This window comes from Typopeltis vanoorti, chromosome 10 (assembly GCF_054136105.1).
Source record: "Typopeltis vanoorti isolate ZY-2024b chromosome 10, IOZ_Tvanoo_1.0, whole genome shotgun sequence".
Taxonomy (NCBI): Eukaryota; Metazoa; Arthropoda; class Arachnida; order Uropygi; family Thelyphonidae; genus Typopeltis; species Typopeltis vanoorti.
The window spans coordinates 51,712,470-51,733,399 of NC_143558.1; the positions used below are offsets into that span (position 1 = coordinate 51,712,470).

Consider the following 20,930-nt stretch of genomic DNA (forward strand, 5'->3'; position numbering starts at 1 on the left):
AGAAGTAAGGAGATTCTTGTTGCATTGTATTATGCTTTGATTAGGTTGCATATGGACTTCTTTGCATAGATTTGGTCACCTGGTTTTCAAAATCTGGAGGCAACTTGCTGAGGTAGTTTCTGATCTCTGGAATGTAGAATATGAGGAAAGATTGAGAAGATGTAATTTACAGAGTCTAGTGGATAGGAGGAAGAGGGGTGATATGATAGAAACCTAGAAGTTAGTAAGGGGTTGTTATAGGATCAATGTTGGAGAGATTTTACAACAAATGGTGGGAGATCAGGGGACAACCAGAGGACATCCCTAGAAGCTGTATAAGGAGAGTGTGAGCATGGAAATGAGAAGCAGATTTTTTGCATGCAGAGTTGTGAATGATTGGAATGCCTTACTTGAGAGGGTGGTGTCTGCAGAAAATTTGTGTTTGTTTAAGGTATGGTATGATGAGCTGTGTGCGTGAGAAAAGGACCTCCTAGATGAGTCTTTGACTCCATGGGGTCTTGTAATAATAATAATAATAATAATATATCTCTCATACAGGCCATTCATGAATGCCTCTAATAACCCATTCCACTTATTTACCACTCTCTTCAAGCAAAAAAAAAAAAAAAAGAAAGAAAAGAAAAAAATATGATCCTTATAAATTCCAGGGATGATACATTGTTTTCTCCCCTCTTGTTATATAGAAAAATTTCTTTTTTTTTCCATTAAACCTATAAAAGCTCTTTAGTAACTCAAAATAGTCCTACTTGTTGATTAAAGATTAATTTCCAGATAATTTTAAACTTGTTAAACGTATGTGGAATGTTTAACAACTAAATGAATGCTGTGTTATGGATCTTAGGTAGTTGTTTGACCTATATCACAGTTGTATCCTCCTGCACTGTGTTGACAAATAGAGACTGAACATGATATGATTTCCTTTCTCCTTGCACACTAAGCAATATGCTGGTGTTTCATCCAGTGATAAATGTCAATTCTCACCTGTGGTTAAGTTGACATGTCCTCAATATGGAGTTTATTCTTTTATGGTGGCATTCCTCACCAGAATGTCAAAACCATGTAGAAACAGGCCACACCGGCAAGGTTTTTTTTTTTTTTTTTTGGTTGTTGTTATTGTTAACCCTTTGACTGTTCGTGTCTGTTGAAACCAAACTGCTACTTCTTGCTTACATATATTTCTTCACAGTTTGAATATTTCTGTTTCCAGCCATGAAAACCTCTTTAACACCACCACCACCTATGCTTTGCAGCCACAGTTCTCTTATCTTCCTCTATTCTTATATGGATAGGATATAATATTGCTTGTTTTGGATATGATCTTGTCTTGAAGCTTTTGGAATCTACTTCCTTCTGGAATAATTTCCAATAACTTCCTGTTTAATTATATTCAATTTTTCATTAAGTGAGAGATTATAAATAAATTCCATTATTTTAGATTTTCTTAGCAGATCATAGTCCAATATTTGCTTTCACAAATTCAATGCTTAGTTACGGGAAGTTATAACAGACAAAACAAAAAAATAAAATAAAATGTAATGTAATAGTAAATCAGAGATTTGCTATTATATGACACTAAACAACTACAGCTATTATGTGGTTTTGAGATTAAATCATGTTTGTCTGACTGCTTTAAAACATAGTAAATCTGTGCTATTTCAGAGTTATTTATATTATTTTTTAATGGTAATCTCACTCACTACGAATTGGAAATCTATAGCATATGAAGTTCCATAATTGTTCTGATAGTTAGATAAATGGGAAACTCTTCTGTAAACAAAACATGGCCATTTTCAGAAGACACTTCAAGCTTTTCTAAGTCAGGTTCATCTTCTGCCAAGTAATGAAAATTATCCACCTTCTAAAAATATTCAGAAACAGACCACAGCATAATTAGAAACTTAACAGAGATAGTTGGAACTTTTCTTTGCAAACCTCAAATAAAGATGAAAAGAGCAATTATTTCTTATGCTCAAAACAAGATAATTTAAATATTTTTTTCAAGTTTCAAATAGAAATAATATAATTTTATTTGGTAATTTCTGAATTATTAGAAATGTTAAGAAATTTTTTAAGAAATCCTTATTATTATTATTATCTTCCCATCAAGCTCTCAGTTACATAGCAGAGATTTTCTCCACTCAGCTATCCAGATATAGTCTGATATATTCTAGCTGATCTATGATTATAGCAGAAGTTGAGTATATGTTATTTTATTATTTAGGATATTTGTAAAGAGGTAGACAGCCGTCGAGAAGAAGTGAAATGGTTAGTTCAAAAACTGGAATCATTCTTATCAAGACTATCAGAGGCAGAAGCCACTCAAGAACAACAAAGATTAGATGCTCTCCTTACACGTTACAAGTCTCTCATTCCCCAGATAGAAACAACTATAGTAATAACAGAAACAATTTCTAAGTGCTTTGTTTATCGTGAAGAGGTAAAGGAAGTGACTCATTGGTTAAAGGGTGTTAAGGAAGCAACAGAAATGACAAATGAGTTGGTGTATGATACTCCTGCAAAGTTACAACAGATAGTTCAGCAACAAGAGGTAAATTAATTTTTTAATTAAAATAAATCTTTGTATAATTTAAAATTACAATACAAAAACAGAAGCCCTTCTAAGATTGCAAAAATATTTTAATTCATTCAAATTAAGTGGATATTGAATCCCACATTATTTCTTAGCCGAATAAGAAACTCTAAGATAGGAAATCTAATCTAAGAGTTTCATGGCGAATATAGAAACTATACAAAGTTTCGGCGAGTCCAAGCATAAGCCAAACACCTGGTAGTACATGCTTGGGCAACTCGTAGTAAAGGTGGATTAAGATCCGATCATTGTCCTTAGTATTTTCCCATAATGTAAAATACATCTCCTAGGAGATGTATGCTGTTATACATTATGGGAGGAGGTCACTACCTAGACCGGTTTCGACCTTTATTGAGGTCTCATCAGTGAGTAGGTAGACCCAGATGTAAATACTGAGGTTACAGTGATATGGAGGTTATTTCTTTACAATACAAGTTGCCAAGAGGTGCACCAATAAATAACTGAAATAAAGAGCCAACAGTCTTGCTTCACTTCAGCGATGCAAATACTAAGGACAGTGATTGGAACTTAATCCACCTTTACTACAAGTTGCCCAAGCATGTACTACCAGGTGTTTGGCTTATGCTTGGACTCGCCAAAACTATAGTCTCTATATTCGGCATGAAACTCTTAGATTAGATTTCCTTCTTAGAATTTCTTATTCGACTAAGAAATGACATGGGATTCAATATCCACTTAATTTGAATAATTTTGCATCACCAAAGTGAAGCCTGTTGGCTCTTTATTTCAGTTATTTTAATTCAGATTTTAAATAATTACTAATTAGTAGTTTTTAGATCATATTTCTTTTTTAACAAGACTGTTTAAATTAACTGTGTTTCTCATTTCTCTGAAACTATGAAATACCAGTCTTAGTTATTTAATTTTTTAAAAAATTTGTTATTTAGTTTATTTAGCTGCTAATTTTATCTTTTATACATAATATTTTTATCACTTAGGCTTTGGCTAGTCAATTGGAAACATATAAACAAAATGTTAAAGACAGTGTTCAAAAAGGGAAAGACTTACAAAAAGAGCATCGAGCACCCAAGTTTCTTCAAACTGAAATTACAACCCTTGAATCCACATGGGAAGAGGTGTATAAGAAAGTGAAAGAAAAATTAGAGGAACTGCAAGTAAGTTCTCTATAAATAAATAATATACATATAGTTACATAAAAATTTGTTGGAGATGGAAGTAGTGTCTTGTGTGCTACTTTTTATTGTATACCTATAGTACATTAGTAGGTCTGAGTGTTTTTGATAGCATTTATTTTTTTATAAGATCTGGAAACCTTGCTGTACAGAAAGATTGCTTTCAGGTCACTTGAGGTTTCTGATAAGTGGGAAGGTAGTCACACACCACATGATGAAATTCATTTCTCACCTTAAGAGAATCACAAACCTGTAGCCTATTGGCTGGAGAGTAGCTCATTAACCGCTCAGCTAGTTAGACCAACAAAGTGTTACACAGTTTACCAGTAAGGGTGGACTGTGATTAGTTCCCAGCAGACCATCATGCAAATAGGCCTAAATGTCTGCCATTTTGTTGTTATTGTTTGTTTGTTATTCGATTTTTATTTGATTATTTAAGTGTTATTTTCATTCAATAAATACAATCGTAAATCAAAAATGCTTCTCAAACGTGTGTGTCAAATGTGGTGAAATGCACATATGACAATGTAATAAACAAGTTTATTACATTGTACCCCCCCCTCCAATGATTTTATTTCTCTTGATTATGCTAATAATCAAGAGAAATAAAATAAAATAATAATAGCATTCTCCTGAATGCTATTAGATGAAAAGCAATTATTTCTTATGCTCAAAACAAGATAATTTAAATAATTTTTTCAAGTTTCAACAGAAGCAATACAATTTTAATTGGTAAATTCTGAGTCAGAAATGTTAAAAAATTTTTGAATAAAAATTTCTTAACATTATTAATATTATCTTCCCACCTCTCTAGAGTCAAAAACTTATCGCCCGGGTTCCCTCTGTCACACACACACACACACACACACACACACACACACACACACACACACACACACACACACACACAGCTCATCATACTATGCTTTAAATACATTAGCTTCTCTGCAGTTACCGTACTATCAGGCAGCGCATTCCCATCATTCACCACTCTCCATGCAAAAAATGCCCTGCTTGTCTCCATCTTGCTCACATTCTTCTTATACAGCTCCCAGTGATGACCTCTTGTTCTCCCCAAATTTCCCACTATTCTAGGAAAAACCTCTTAAGATTAATCTGATAAGAACTCCTTAACAGCTTTTCCATCTCTATCATGTCATGCTCTCCTCATACTACTATTAACTAGACTCTGCAAATTGTATCTTCTCAACTTTTCTTTATATTTACCATTACCAAGACCAGAAACCATCTTACCAAGTCACATCCACACTCTTTCCACTATGTCTTCATCCTTTTGTAAACCAGGTAACCAAATTGTTCACAGTGGTACATATATGGCCTAATCAAGGTATTATACAACAGAACCATAATTTCCTTTTCTACAAGTCAGTATGCTCTGCATGATTACCAGATCTGTTGTTCTGTCCTCCCAGTTTCACTAATGTGCACTCTAAATTTTAGGTCCTTATTCACTATCAGTCTAGATCTCTTATTTCATTGACCTTCTCCAACATATCCCCACTAACTGTATATTTTACATCCCATCTTTGTTTTTTGAATTTTTAAGCCTTGCATTTTGTAACGAACATTAACCCCACTTCCATGTCCATTCGCTCAGTCTCTTCAACTCCTCTTGTAAAACCACATCTGTGTAGTCTACTTTTCACAGAGATTCTCAACTTTTCATCATCTGCCAACAACTTCATATCCTCAATCAAACCTTCCCCAATATAATTGACATACAAGTTTAACACCAGTTGACCTAAAACAAACCCTCAAGACGTTAACTAATAACTTTCCTCTTTCAGGATGAGCAGAAAAGAGTAATATGATAGAAACCTTTAACTTTCTATTAGGGTGGTGTGTAGAGTCCCAGTGTCCTAGCATTTATTCTGTACTCAATGTACTAATCTGCTGGTGAATGCTGTCTATATTCCCCCCCCCACACACACAAACAAAAAAGACTATATGAATCACAGAACAAAATCTGAAACTGAGAAAATAAAAGATCTTATGGATGCTCATCGTTAGATTATATTTGGTCATTCAAACATATAATTAAATTGAAATCCATATTGATCTTTAATTGACCATGATTTATAAATATCTAATACCAACAAGTTTTGCCACCAGGGCTGTCTGGCTTCTTCAGGGCTTATAACAGTAAGAGAAAAAACTCAAAGTGGCAGTACAGAGAAAATGGAGTAACACTATCATATAAATTAAACATTAAAACAGAACGCGTAACATTGCACGCATTGAGCGTGTTGTGTTAGTCACTGTTATGAGAGCACGTTCTATAGTTTTGAGCAAAATTCAATTCTGGCAGACTGAGTGATCTTATTAAGGTTTTCTATATGTCAGCTATTATCATTCCCTGGTTTCTGTTAAGATTTTTTCCAGAATGGAGGACTACAACGGCTTCTTTGAAATTTCTACAATGGAAATCTTCTTCTAGGTAAGGCATGGAGCTGCTATCCCAATCAATGGTATGGTTAGTAATTGCGAAATGATGGGCTAGACCTGAGTTGTCTGTTCTGTTGTTATTAACATCTCCTATATGTTTTTTTTTCTTCGGATTTCATTTTCGATTTCTGTCCTATATAGTTGAAACCCCAAACACATGGGATGTTGTACGTTCCAGCATGTTTGAAAAAAGAATTAATGTCTTTTGGTGATCTTAAAACATGACAGACAGTCTTGACTCGTTTGAACGCAACTCTGATATTGAAAGGTTTAAAAAGTTTTGCGATCTTCTCGGACGCTGTACTGCATAAGGAATAACTAAGGATGAACTGTATTAAGTGATGGTAGGTTGTAGGTTTCCTCCTAAGGAAAGGAGGAATGAGGAAACAAATCAAATGAATGACAGATGGAGAGGGAGAGAGACATTGTAGGAGTAACAAATACAATACTGTGATTGCCAGGATGCAAGACTTCAAAAATGAGTTGAACAGAATGAGAAATGAGATGAAGAATACATGCAATAAGATTAGAAGTATGATAAGAATAAGATTACAATAAGATTAGAAATATCATGAATAGAAATGAAACAAGTAGAGAAAAAGAATTGATAAATGACTAGAGAGTAGTGATATATAGAATTCCATTATTAGAGGTGTGGTAAATGAGCAGGAGTGAGGTTTAGCAGTATAATTGACATATTAGATACGAGAAGTAAATGAGCAGGAGTGAGGATTAGCAGTATAATTGACATATTAGATATGAGGCATAATTGAGAAAGAGATTTAGTGATAGTCGTGGATGAGTTTGCTGAAAGAAGATCATGTTTTAGCAATCTACTTACTTATTATAACAAGGTGACAAACACATTGGACAAAGGGGATGCATATACAGTAGTATATTTAGATTTTGCAAAGGCTTTCGATAGAATGCCACATAACAAACTATTAGATAAATTGGAACAGATGGGGGTGGATAGTAGATTAGTGTGTTGGATTGGAGATTGGATTGTTGATAGGTATTAGCAAGTTGTTTCAATAGGTGTCAATTGTTGTCTAATTTGTATGGAAGTGATATTGAAAAGGGCTTAAATGGTGATATACAGTTGTTCGTAGATGATGCAAAGTTGGGGAGAGTTATGAGAAGTAGAGCAGATGTCGTAGCTTTGCAAGAGGACCTAAACAGACTGTCTTTTGGACGAGTGTGTAGGGATATTAGTTTAATTTTGCAAAGTGTAAGGTTTTAAAATTGGGGAAGCAAAGATGGTATGCAGAGTATAAGATTGATGAAGACATTTTTGAGGCTGTGGAGGAGATAGAAAATCTGGGGTTGATAGTGGATAGGGACTTGAAATTTTATGGACATTTTGCTAAAATTGTGAGGATACCACAGCAGATTATGGGAATGATGTGGAGAACACCGACATGAAGTAATGATGTTTTGATTCCATTGTACAAGGTTTTGATCCGGCCACATATGAATCACTGCACACAGATTTTGTCACCAGAGTTTTCAACAGGATGATGAGATGTAGGAGAAGGTTGAGAAACAATTGACTAAGTTGGTTTCTGGTCTCTGGAATGTGGAATATCAGGACAAATTGAGAGAATACAAATTACAGAGCTAGTGGATAGAAGGAAGAGGAGAGATATGATTGAGATGTATAAGTTGGTATGGGGTAATTGCTAGATTAATGTGGATGAGATTTTTCATAGAATATCGGGAGATGAGGGAAGAATGAGAGGCCATCCCTGGAAACTGTACAGGGTGGATATAAGGAAGGAGATTGAGGATTTGGAATGCATTGCTTGAAAGTGTGATGAGTGCAGGGACAGTGAATGCATTTAAGTCAAGATATGATGAACTCTGCATGTGAGAGTTAGACCTCCTATGATGAGTATCTTGATTTCATGGTGATCTGTTGATGATGATAATGATAATAATAATAATAATGATGATGATGATTCATTTGGACATAAGGAGAAGGTAAGGACAGATATGAAGAGGTTATTGAGGAGAGTGAAAGATGACAAAAAGACAACAGTGTGGTAAGAAGGGTGGTCAGTGTATTTCCAAAGTATGACAGTGATGAGTTGAGATGGAGAAGAAGAATCATGCATAGTATGTTAGCAGAGCTGTGTGAGAAGGAGGGAGGGAAGTTTGTAAATGTGTGGATTGCATTCGAGGGAGCGATGGAATTGCCCAAAAGTGACAAATTATGTTTAAAGGTGTTTGGTGTAACTCAAATGGAGAGACCATTGCTAGAAGAAAGTAATGAGTGATGCGCATTAGAGATTAGAGAAAGTAAGAGGTGAAGTGAAAGACCACAAGAGATGAACTAGTGAGACTGAACTGGTTGTAAATGAGACAGTAGTGTGAGCAATAATGATGAGAGAAGAAGAATGCAATGTAAACAGAGAAATTGGGACAATTGAAGTGGACATGTAGACATATTATAAGGAGAAGGGATGTTGGAAGTAGTAGTGAATGTGTGTATGGTGATGGTCAGCACAGGAATGCAAGGAGGTAATTGAGTTCGAGGAGATATATATAGGGTAAGTAGTGATAACGGCAACTGGAAATAGGTAGGTGTGGGAAATTACAATCAACAAGCAGCATAAGTAGTACTAGAGTGGTTATAAACCTAAAAGTGAATTTAAGTGTGTTATTCCCAAGTGCCAGGAGCATAAGAAATAAGGGAGGTGAAATGGTTATGATCATTGAGTTTGTCCACCCAAAAATTGTATGAATAAGTGAGACATGGTTGAATAAGGCTATGCTGACAGGAATAGAAATAGAAAAGGGTGATGTTTGAGTATAGAAAGGACAGGAAGGAAAGGGGAGTACTGCTGATGATAGCATGCAAATTATGTTAGTAAAGTGGAGATACAAAAGGGAAATAATGGCAGTGGTTTGAGGCGGTATGGATGAAGTGGGGATTGACATGAAGAGATATTTATTATCTGACCTCCACGGAGTCAAAAGAATCGTTGCAGGAGATCTATACCGTCTCATACCAAAAGACCATTGACATGCAACATGAACCCATTCATAGTTTCTGCACTCACCACACTTTCAGGCAATGCATTCCATTCACTCTCCATGCAAAGAACCTGCTTCTCACTCCCCTGCATACACCTTCTTTATACAGCTTCCTTGGATGGCATCAAGTTCTACCCTTACCTCCGTCCACACTATGAAATATCTTCTCCACATTAATCTAATAACAACCCCCTCACCAACTTACGAGGGTGCACTGAAAGGTTCTTGGCCTAAAAATGAAAAAACAAATTTATAATTTCAAAATTATTTTTATTTTTCAACATAATCTTGGTAGTAGAGGTTCTGTGTAATAGTGGAGACAGAGAGTTGTACAGTGGGTGTCCTCCCACGATGTCTTCGGACTCCTTGGAGGTGTCACGAATAATAATAATAATAATAATAATAATCTCCCTTAAGACTAATACATTTATTCCAGTGATGCTCAAGCGCCATTATCCCATCCCTGTAGTGGTTCTTGCTAAGATCTGCAAAATACCCCTCTACATCTGCAATCAACTCTTAATTCAAAGAAAAATGCTGACCAGTGAGGAAGAGTTTTTGTTTTGGGAAGAGACAGAAGTCAGAGGGAGCCAAATTTGGGAAATAGGGTGGATGTTCCAAAAAATCATAGTGCAGATCCCTTAATTTTCTCATTGCCAAAACACCTTTGTGGGCAGGTGCATTGTCCTGATGAAAGATGATTTTTTTTCTTCTGCAAACCAGGTCTTTTCTCACAAATGTTTTTGTCTAGTCTGGTTAAAAGATTGGAATAATATTCCCCAGTTATTGTTTTACCCTTTTCAAGATAATTAATAAACAAAATGCCTTTAGCATCCCAAAACCCAAACCAATGCCATTACCTTTCCTGCTGATGGAACCGACTTTGTCTTCTTTTGCGCTGAACAACCGGCTTCTGTCCACTGTTTTGACTGCTGTTTTGATTCTGGTGTGTAATGGTGAATCCAAGTGTCATCCATAGTAATAAATTGATGCACATAATCAGTTTTATTCTTGTTAAAACCCTGCACTGTTCAGAGATTTTTATACAAGTGTGTTTTTGGCCTACTGTGAGCAAGCGTGGCACCCATCTTGCGCAAAGCTTTTTCATTTGCAATTGTTCACGCAAAATATATCCTACATGTTCTTTTGAAATGCCTATAGGCTCAGTAATTTCATGCACTTTGACTCACCAGTCATCCAGTACCATATCACTCGATCAGTGATTTCTGGTGTTGTTACAATTTTTGGACGTCCTTCACATGGATCATCTTCAAGGCTGGCATGCAAATTATGGCCATGTTTAAACTTACAAGCCATTTCTTAATTGTCGAAAATGAAGGAGAAGAGTGCTCATAAACCTTTATGAACTTTGAATGAATTTCTTTTGGTGTTAAACCTTCTTTTACAAAAAATTTTATAACCGCATGATACTCAATTTTATTCATTTTAAGGGATACAGACAACACTTTTGCTTCAGACAGCTGTATAAAACAAACTACTTAATAGAGTGACTTGCAATTTCACCTGGATGCTTATGACAGATATACCAACTTAGGGGAAAAAAACGTTCCTGATAATGTTGACATCTATGGTCAAGGCCGAGAACTTTTCAGACCACCCTAGTATATGTCTCATTCCTTTCCTCCTCTTCTTCTATTCACAAGGCTCTGGAAGTTACATTCCCTCAATCTCTTTTCATATCATTCCATACACCTGACACTAACTTATTAAACCTGTTCAGAACCTTCTCCAATAGATCCTCATCCTCCCTGAAAACCAAGGGACCAAATCTGTGCACAGTAGCCCATATGTGACCTGATCAAAACCTTATACTGTGTAACCATAACCTCCTTGTCTCTGCATATCAGTGTCTCCTGATTATTTTGATAATCCATTGGGATGTTCTTACAATTTAAGCAATATGATCCGTAAACTTTAAGTCTCTATCCACCATCGCTCCCTGATTTCTAATCTCTTTGACTCCCCTTCATTCTCCATTAATTGTCTAATCTGCATCCCAACCTTTCCTGTCAAATTCAAGACCTTGCACTTTGCAACATTAAACTGATAGCTTGATAGCTCACTTATTTGCCCACTCACATAGCCAGTTCAGATCCTCCTGCCAGGCCACAACATCTACTTTACTTCTCATAGTTCTTACCAACTTTTTATCATTGGCAAAGAGTTGCAAATCTCTAGTTAAGCTGGTCCCAATATCATTAATGTACAAGTTAAGCAATAATGGCCCAAAAGAGATGCCTGTAGCACTCCACTAGTGACATTCTTCTTTTGGGTACCACTAATCCATATAGAACCTGCTGATATCTGTCTCAACAGCCACACAGCTATCCAGCTTACTAGTCTGTTATCTAATCTCATCTGTTTCTGTTTAGCTGTAAGCTTGTCATGTAGCATTCTATCAAAGGGCTTTGCAAAATCCAAGTACACCATAAATGCATCTGCTTTAGCAAGTGAATTTGTCACCTTGTTGTAATACATAAGCAGATTGCTGAAACATGACCTTCCCACCCTAACCAAACAAACCCATGCTCACCATCATAATGAATACTGCTATTATCAACCCTGAATGCTAATCCACACTAACTTCTCTAATACCGTCACCATATCCCCAGATAGACAGATTGGCCTATAATTTGTAGGCCTAGTCTTATCCCCCACCACCCTTTGTAGAGTGGATTATCTTTGATTCTTTTCGGACTTGCCCTGTTGCAAGACTCACTTTAAATAGTTGCACCAAAGGTGCCATTAATTCCATAGGAAATTCCTTCAAGACACATGGCAATATACTGTCAAATATTATTGCCTTACTAACATCAAGTTTACTTAATTCATCATATACTTACTGCTCATTCACCATCCATTCTATACTCCAGCTTTTCCTGATGATCCCTTCATGAAGATGAAATACACTGATAACTGATTATTCAATACTTTAACTATATCCTCCAATCTGCCAGTTTCAGCAACTACCATTATCCACTCATAATCATTTTTCCTTCTACTATCCACATACCAAAAAAATCACCAGGGTTTTTCTAGATTGACTGATTAATTTCTTCTCATACTGTACTTATGCTGTCATTTGGTTGGTAGGTAGGAACAAAAGGGGATGTAATAAAAATATATGTTACTATTCTACATGTACTATAAAGTTTTTAGGATATATGTTTATAAGATAGATTCAAAAGAAATTTTTCAGTACATTACTTGAATTGAAAAAACAAGATGATGCCCTTAAAGTTGAATATGAATATGTTTTGTGACATTGAATGATTGGAGTGGGTGACCAGAAGTGCTCTAACCAACAAGAAACCTCTAACAACTCACTCCACTCATTCATTACTCACTCTGAGGAAAAAAATCTATTCTTCACAACTTTTGAGTATTTTGTCAGTGAATGACTGAATACATATAATTCAATTTTATTAAAAGAAAAGTCATGATCAAAAGTCAGTGAGTTATGGTTTGGGGTTCTCCTGATGAGGTTAATAAAATAATAATAATTTTTTTCCCCAAAACAGACTACAAAAATACTTTGGTCTGATTATGAGCAGCAGAAGGCCGAAATCTTTCATTTACTGCAACAAGTTGAAGACGAATTAAGAAGAGTGACAATTATAGGTCCTAGTAAGAAGAGAGAGGAAGATCTAAAATTGAAACAGGTAAGGTTTTTTTTTCATCTCTTAAAAGGGTAAATGTTTTGTTATTATTATTATTATTATTATTATTATTATTATTATTATTATTATCCAAGACCCCATGGAGTCAAAAACTCATCAAAGAAGTCCTTTTGTCATACACACAGCTCATCATACTGTGCTATAAACACACTCAAACTTTCTGCAGACAGCACACTCTCAGGTAACGCATTCCAATCATTCACAACTCTGCATGAAAAAACCTTTCTCACTCCCCTACTCGCACCCTCTTTATACAGTTTCCAGTCCATGTGTGGCATAATCAAAGCCATATCCAATGAAAAAACCTTTCTCACTCCCCTACTCGCACCCTCTTTATACAGTTTCCAGTCCATGTGTGGCATAATCAAAGCCATATCCAATGGAATAAGAATCTCCCTACTTTGACAAGTCAGTGTCCTCTGCATCATTCCAAGAAGCCTTTGTGTTGTCTTCACAATTTTGGCTATGTGTCCACTAAATTTCAGATCCTTATCCACTATCACTCCCACATCTCTTATTTCCTCCACCTCTGACAATATATCCTCACCTAGCATGAATTCTGCATCCCATCTTTGTTTTCCAAATTTTAAAACCTTACATTTTGCAACTGTTTCTCACTCCCCTACTCGCACCCTCTTTATACAGTTTCCAGTGATGACCTCTGTTTCTCCAATGATCTCCCACTATTTTCTGTAGAACCTTTCAAGCATTGATAATATTACAACCAATTACTAACTTAAACGTCTCTATCATATCTCCCCTCTTCCTCCTGTCCAACTTCTCAATCTTTCCTCATACTCAACATTCCAACATTCAATAAGGGATAAAAACTATCTTAGTCAGTAGCCCCTGGACCCTTTCCAACATCTCTTCATCCTTCTGAAAACTAGGTTACCAAATCTGGGCACAACAGTCCATGTGTGGCATAATCAAAGCCTTATCCAATGGAACAAGAATCTCCCTACTTTGATAAGTCAGTGCCCTCTGCATCATTCCAAGAAGCCTTTGTGTTGTCTTCACAATTTTGGCTATGTGTCCCCTAAATTTCAGATCCTTATCCACTATCACTCCCACATCTCTTATTTTCTCCACCTCTGACAATATATCCTCACCTAGCATGAATTCTGCATCCCATCTTTGTTTTCCAAATTTTAAAACCTTACATTTTGCAACATTGAAATCACATCCCCATTCCTGTGCCTAACCACTCAATTTATTCAAGTCTTCCTTTAAGGTCACAACATCTTCTCTACCCTTCATTGTTCATCCTAACTTTGCATCATCTGCAAACAACTGAATATCTCCATCCAAATCTTCTCCATTATCATTAATATACAAGTTAAAAAGCAATGGTCCTAAAACAGCCCCCTGAGGCACAACACTAGTAACTTTCCTTTTCCTTGATATCGCTCTCACATACACAACTTGTTGATACCTATCAGATAGCCAGTCTCCAATCCAATGCACCAATCTAATATCCAACCTCATTGGCTCTAATTTGACTATGAACTTATCATACGGTAATCTATCAAAGGCCTTTGCAAAATCAAAGTATATTACTGTGTATCCTTCTTCTTTGTCCATGGAAGTAGTCACCTTATTGAAATAAGTAAGTAGATTACTAAAACATGACCTCCCTTTAGTAAATCTGTGCTGTCCATGAATGATAATACTATTTCAACCCAATTCTGAATCCTAGTTCTCACAAGCTTCTCCAACAACTTATCTACAATACGTGACACACAGATAGGCCTATAGTTTGATGCTTAAGTTCTATCATCCCCTTTATGAAGTGGCACAATCTTACACTCCTTCCACTCCTTAGGAATTTGACCCAATGCAAGATGCTTATTAAAAAAATATGTCAAGACCAGCTTCAACTATCTAGCTCATTCCTTCAGAATACATGGTGATATATATCAAGTCCCACAGCCTTATTTACATCAAGTTTGCTCAATTCCCCATACACCTCTTGCTCAATTACCATCAGTCTCTCTTCCCCATCATCAACTGTTCTCAATCTCTCCATGAAGTCACATTCACAAGACTGAAAGACCTTTATGAACTGCTCATTAAGTATCTCCACCACACCTTCTTCAACAGCTGTCTTTATACCATTTTCTCCAATCACTGTCATTCTTCCATCATCATTCTTTCTTTTGCTGGCTACATATCAAAAGAACTCCTTAGGATTCTTTTTGGCTTCATCAGCTAACTGCTGTTCATACCTCCCTTTATGTAAACTCACCAACCAAGTCACCCGCCTAGCATGATTTTTGTAGTCCTCATGGAATTGGTTATTTCCACTTTTCTTATGCTGCCTTCATAATGCCCCTTTTCTCTATATCGCATGCTTAATCTCTTTATTCATCCATTTCTCACCTACCTTATTTAACCTTCTCAACCTTGGAATACATTTAGACATTGCATCTACTAGATTGTTTTTGAAAATCTCTCAAGCTTCATTGATGTCTTTTCCAGCTAACTCCTCATTCATTCTATGCTACACCTGCAAGCTGTCTCCTGAGCTTTTCATAATCACTCCCCCCCTTGTAGTTCCACATATACCCTTTTCTCACAGAGGTCCTCACACTGCTGGCAACCACCCAGGTAATCACCTCATGGTTACACTCACCAATTGGCAGATGATTTGACACCTCATTTATAATTTCATCCTCTAGTGAGGCCAGCTTACCTCTGGCAAAACTAGTCAGTTTTCATTCTTCATATTATAATAACCAAATAAAAATGCAATTATTATTAACCTTTGATTCCAAAGATTTTTTTCTTTAATAACTTTTTTTAAACTAAATTATCATTTATAGTAATCTTTACTAAATAATGTTCTTTCAGGTTCATGAAATTTTCTTTTATATGTTATATTATTATTAATATTATTATTATTATTATTATGGGAAACTCCAAGGAGTCGACACACTCATCGAGGGAGGCCCTAACATCATGTCAAGAACAACTATTCGTCTTTCACACAGTATATATCATACCTCACTTAAACTCATTCACCGTCATAGCACCCACAACAAACTCTGGTAGCTTATTTCACTCATTTACCTCTCTCCAAGTAAAGAACCTAGCTCTAACACCCTTGTTAACCACATTCTTGCCCAGCTTCCATGTATGGTCCCCAGTCCTACCACCAGCCCTATTCTCAAAAATATATTCTGGATTATTCTTATAGAAACCCTTCAGTAATTTGAATGTCTCAATCATATCACCCCTTTTCTGCCTATCAACCAATTTTTCCAACCCACAAATCTTCAATCTGTTCTCATAAGGTTCATTCTGCAGACCTGCCACCATCTTAGTCACTCGTCTCTGGATCCTCTTCACCTCCTCCCCATCAAGAAGAAACCCTGGTGCCCATATCTGGGCACAGCAATCCAGATAGGTCTTTTCAGGGCTCGATATAGAGGAACAATAACTTGTTTGTCTCTGCTCGTTAAAGTATTTTTCAGTAACCAAGTGATTTGATGAGCTGATTTGGCCACTTTTGCAATGTGCCCACTAAACTTCAACTCCTTATCCACCAACACTCCCAAATCCCTGCCCTCATCAATCTCCTGGAGTATGGTTCCACCAATGTGATATACTGCTGCTAATCTTTTCATTCCAAAATGCATAACCTTACACTTTGCCACATTAAATTGACATCCATTTTCCCTAGTCCAGTCCTCCAAACTATCCAAATCATCCTGCAAAATTTGGACATCCTGTGCACTCACAATTGCTCTACCCAACTTTGCATCATCAGCAAACAAATGAAGACTTCCTCTCAGATCCTTTCCTATATCATTAATGAACAAATTGAAAAGTAGTGGTCCATGAACAGAACCCTGCGTTACACCACTAGTCACAAGCCATCTTTTGGACTCCACTCCTGAATAAACCACTTTCTGGTATCTCTCCATTAACCACCCTCCTATTCATCTCACCAACCCTATATCCATCCCCATCTGCTCCAGTTTACTGATTAGGGTTCCATGTGGTATCCTGTCAAAGTGCTTGGCAAGGTCCAGTAGTATCACTGTAAACCCATTACCCATATCCAGTTCAGCCATCACTGTGTTATAAAACGTAAGCAAGTTACTGAGGCATGATCTACCCTTCACAAAACCATGTTGTCCCCCATACAATATCCCATTTTCATCTATACATTCCTGTATTCTTTTCTTCACTAATTTCTCTAAGACCTTGACAACGATTCTTGATATGCTAATCGGTTGGTAATTTACAACAGCAGTCTTGGAACCTCCTTTATGCAGTGGAACTATTTTCTCCTCTTTCCACTCCCTTGGGACTAACCCAGACTCGAGATTCAGATTAAACAGAATGGTCAAGGGTACTGACAATTCTTTAGCCGCTTCACGTACGACACGAGCTTGTATACCTTCCAATCCCACAGATGTATTGACATTGAGGTTTTGTAATAGACTACTCACCTCCACCTCATTCTCCACAATTCCTGTATAAACTTTTGGTTCATTCATTTCTGCAATGTCACCACCTGGATGATATATTCTTGCAAAGTGCTCGCTCAGTAATTCAACTATATCAACTGATTCGGTTACCTCCCTACCATTGGCATTCTTTAAAATCATTCTGCCATATACATTTTTCTTCTACTTGCGACATATCGAAAAAACTGTTTAGGATTGTCTTTAACCTGCATGGCCAATGTTCTTTCGTAATCCTTTTTTGCTTTTCTTACCACACTCGTTACCCTTCTGGCCTGGGCTTTATACTGTTCATGCGTCTGCCGGTTACCTTTCTCCTTAAATTCCCTCCATAGTTTTTTATTTTTTTGCAGCTCAAGCTTAATGGTGTTATTCATGCGTTTAACCCCTACTTGATTTATTATTCGGACTCTATGTATACAGTCAACCATTGCTTCATGCAAACACTTCTTAACTGCCTTCCATGCACTGTCAACTTCTAGTCCTTGCAGTTTTACATGACACGGCACTGTACCAATCAATCTCCTAAGCTTGTCATACTTAACATCCCGATAATTCCACATGTGCTCTGTCTTAATTGTAAATTCCACACCTTTAGCCGCCTCCCAAGTCAAGACCCTATGATCGCTCTCACTAATTGGTGGCAACGTGGTCGTATTCGTTACAGCCAAATTCTCAGATGCAGTTACTAGGTCAAGCACTCTCTGACCCCTAGTATTTTCCATTACATGCTGTCGCTGATAGTTATCCTTTAATAACCGCATAAAATCCAATTCCTTCCTCCCATGTGTCCTCTCCTCCTTCCAATCAATGTTACCATAGTTGTTATCTCCCATAATAATTACTCTCCTTGCACTCATCTCTTCTATTTGCTTATGCGTACTATCTCCACCATCTATTCCATCACCTGGTCTATAGCAGCACCCAACTGTACATTTGTTCTGCTAGTTTCAATCTCACATTACATACTGTCGCTGATAGTTATCCTTTAATAACCGCATAAAATCCAATTCCTTCCTCCCATGTGTCCTCTCCTCCTTCCAATCAATGTTACCATAGTTGTAATCTCCCATAATAATTACCCTCCTTGCACTCATTTCTTCTATTTGCTTATGCATACTATCTCCACCATCTATTCCATCACCTGGTCTATAGCAGCACCCAACTGTACATTTTGTTCTGCTAGTTTCAATCTCACACCTAATTGCCTCAAATGTGCTCTTATCTCTATCCTGCAGTTCCACTTCTATTCTCCTTGGCTGTAGCTCATCCGCTATCATCAATAACACACCTCCCCCCATTTTATTTCCCCTGTCTCTCCTGAACACACCATACCCCTCACATTCAATCCCGCTAGCTGTGTCATCTTCTGGCAGCTTTTTCACTAATGCCAATAACCTGTGGTCTGGAAGTGCCAACCAAGCCCAAAAATACTTCCTTTTTGTTCCTAATACTTCTGACATTTGTATACATGAACTGAAGAAGCCGATTTATCCCATCCCTATTTTGATGCCTTATACTAACTATCCCATTCTGATTTGTGGTCTTTCCTACTCGCTTGGGCACATTAAACACATTCACACACTCAACTGTCTCCCTAAAATCTGCATATCTACCCCCCCCCCCTTAATAACTCCCTGGTTCTGTACATTCACTTCCACCACATTCGACAACACCTTTTCAAGTCTCCGCACATCAAATCCATTCAAATGTAATCCATCCATTTTATATAAATCCTTTTGACCATCGAACTCATTCCACACATCCACAATTTCCCACAAATGTGTTTTATATCTTATTTGATTTAATATTATGTTATATTGAACTGATATTATCATAAATCTCTATGTTCTGAATTAGACCAATATGTTTGATCCATTTTTTATTTACATTATTTTTAATGCTTTTTAAGTATTAATTTATGATTATTTTGCTTTAGCAATTATATCATCATTTACGAGAAGCAACAGAATCAACTCTGAAGAGACTAAAAACTACAAGTGAAGATTTAGTGCAACAAATAACCACTGAACAAAAGCCCCTCTTGCAGAAGGAAATAATAGAAATTGAACAACAAGTCAAAGTGGTTTTAACTACTATGACAGAAAAAGTAGAATATTTAGAACAAACAACCCAGAAATGGACGAGATTTAATGCTCAACTCGAAGATCTTATTGATTGGCTACAAAATGGTGAAGCAAAACTTCATAAAATAATTTCAGAAGATGTACCTCCTGCTCAAAAGTTAGCATGGATAGATGTAAGATCATTTTTTATGCATTTTCATTAAATATAAAATGTATAATATATATGCTCACAACATTCCATTATACTTAACACTTTTATGTGCCTTATACTCCATATTTTATAATAACCTCCTATATTTTGATTTAATTTACCCATATTTATAAAATCACATGGAGCATATTTATGCTCCATGTGATTTTATATAATTGCCACTAATGCTTTGCCCTATGCCATGAAGTTTAAAAAGTACAGCATATAATTGGTTACAGCATGGATTATAATTGCTCCTGGTTGGTCGAGTGGGTACTATAAATGTTTGTTTGAATCCTCCAGCCAAGAGCCTGCAGGTTTGAATCCCACTATGGGTATGAATGTTTTTTGATTGTCCTATTAATATTTTGTCAAAAGGGCATCTGTGACCCTATCACTTCTTCTAGTAGATGACTTCACTCACAAAATCCAGTGAGGTATGGGAGTGACCATACATCACTTATGGACGTTATTTTTTGGGGTGGGGGACTTTTAATTGAGTTAATATTATTTGCCATGTGGAAACTCGAATTGTACCTTTTTATTATTTTTTTTTAATGGTAACTTAAATGGGTGCTCCCTTTCTAGTTTTCCTTAAAGCCTATTCATACCCTATTTCATCTTGCTTTACCTTTCTTTAACTATCTCTAATCACAACAATTAACTATACCCTTGATCTGGTTATTTAATGAAAGTCTTATAGTGGGTAGGGTTTCTAAGGAGTGGAAAGAAGGCAAAATAGTGCCACTCTACAAGCATGGCTCTAGGACAAATGTTTCCAATTATAGACCAGTCTGTATACCTGCAGTTGTAGACAAGGTGTTAGAGAGATTGGCTAGGAATAGAATACAGAATTGGCTGATGGACATAGCATTCTTTATGATAGTCAGCATGAATTTGAATAGGGAAGGTTTTGTTTAAGCAATTTATTTGCATTTTATGATAGGGTAATGAGTGTGTTAGATAAGGGAGAATCATATACAGTGATATTCTTGGACTCTGTAAAAGTGTTTGATAGATTACCACATGATAAGTTGGTGTACAAGCTGCAGAGAATGGGAATAGATAGTATATTTGTTAGATGCATGGATAGGCCTATGTGTTCGTCAGACATTGTTGTAATAGATTTCATGGTTTGATATGAACACAGATGATTAAGAAAATAACTATTTATTAGCTTAGAAGCTAATATTTTGCTGGTATTATATCCAGCATCTTCAAAGCACAC

At 36.4% G+C, this 20,930-nt stretch overlaps 1 protein-coding gene across 1 annotated transcript in view; it reads left to right on the forward strand.

Moving 5' to 3' along the window:
• Positions 1-20,930, forward strand: part of LOC150102415 (muscle-specific protein 300 kDa-like) — a 288,507-nt gene that overhangs the window by 229,644 nt on the left and 37,933 nt on the right. The window contains exons 16-19 of the mRNA XM_090399573.1: positions 2,222-2,548; positions 3,550-3,726; positions 12,792-12,932; positions 19,365-19,685. Coding sequence (XP_090255699.1) covers positions 2,222-2,548; positions 3,550-3,726; positions 12,792-12,932; positions 19,365-19,685 — 966 coding nt within the window. The remainder of the gene's footprint in view (positions 1-2,221; positions 2,549-3,549; positions 3,727-12,791; positions 12,933-19,364; positions 19,686-20,930) is intronic.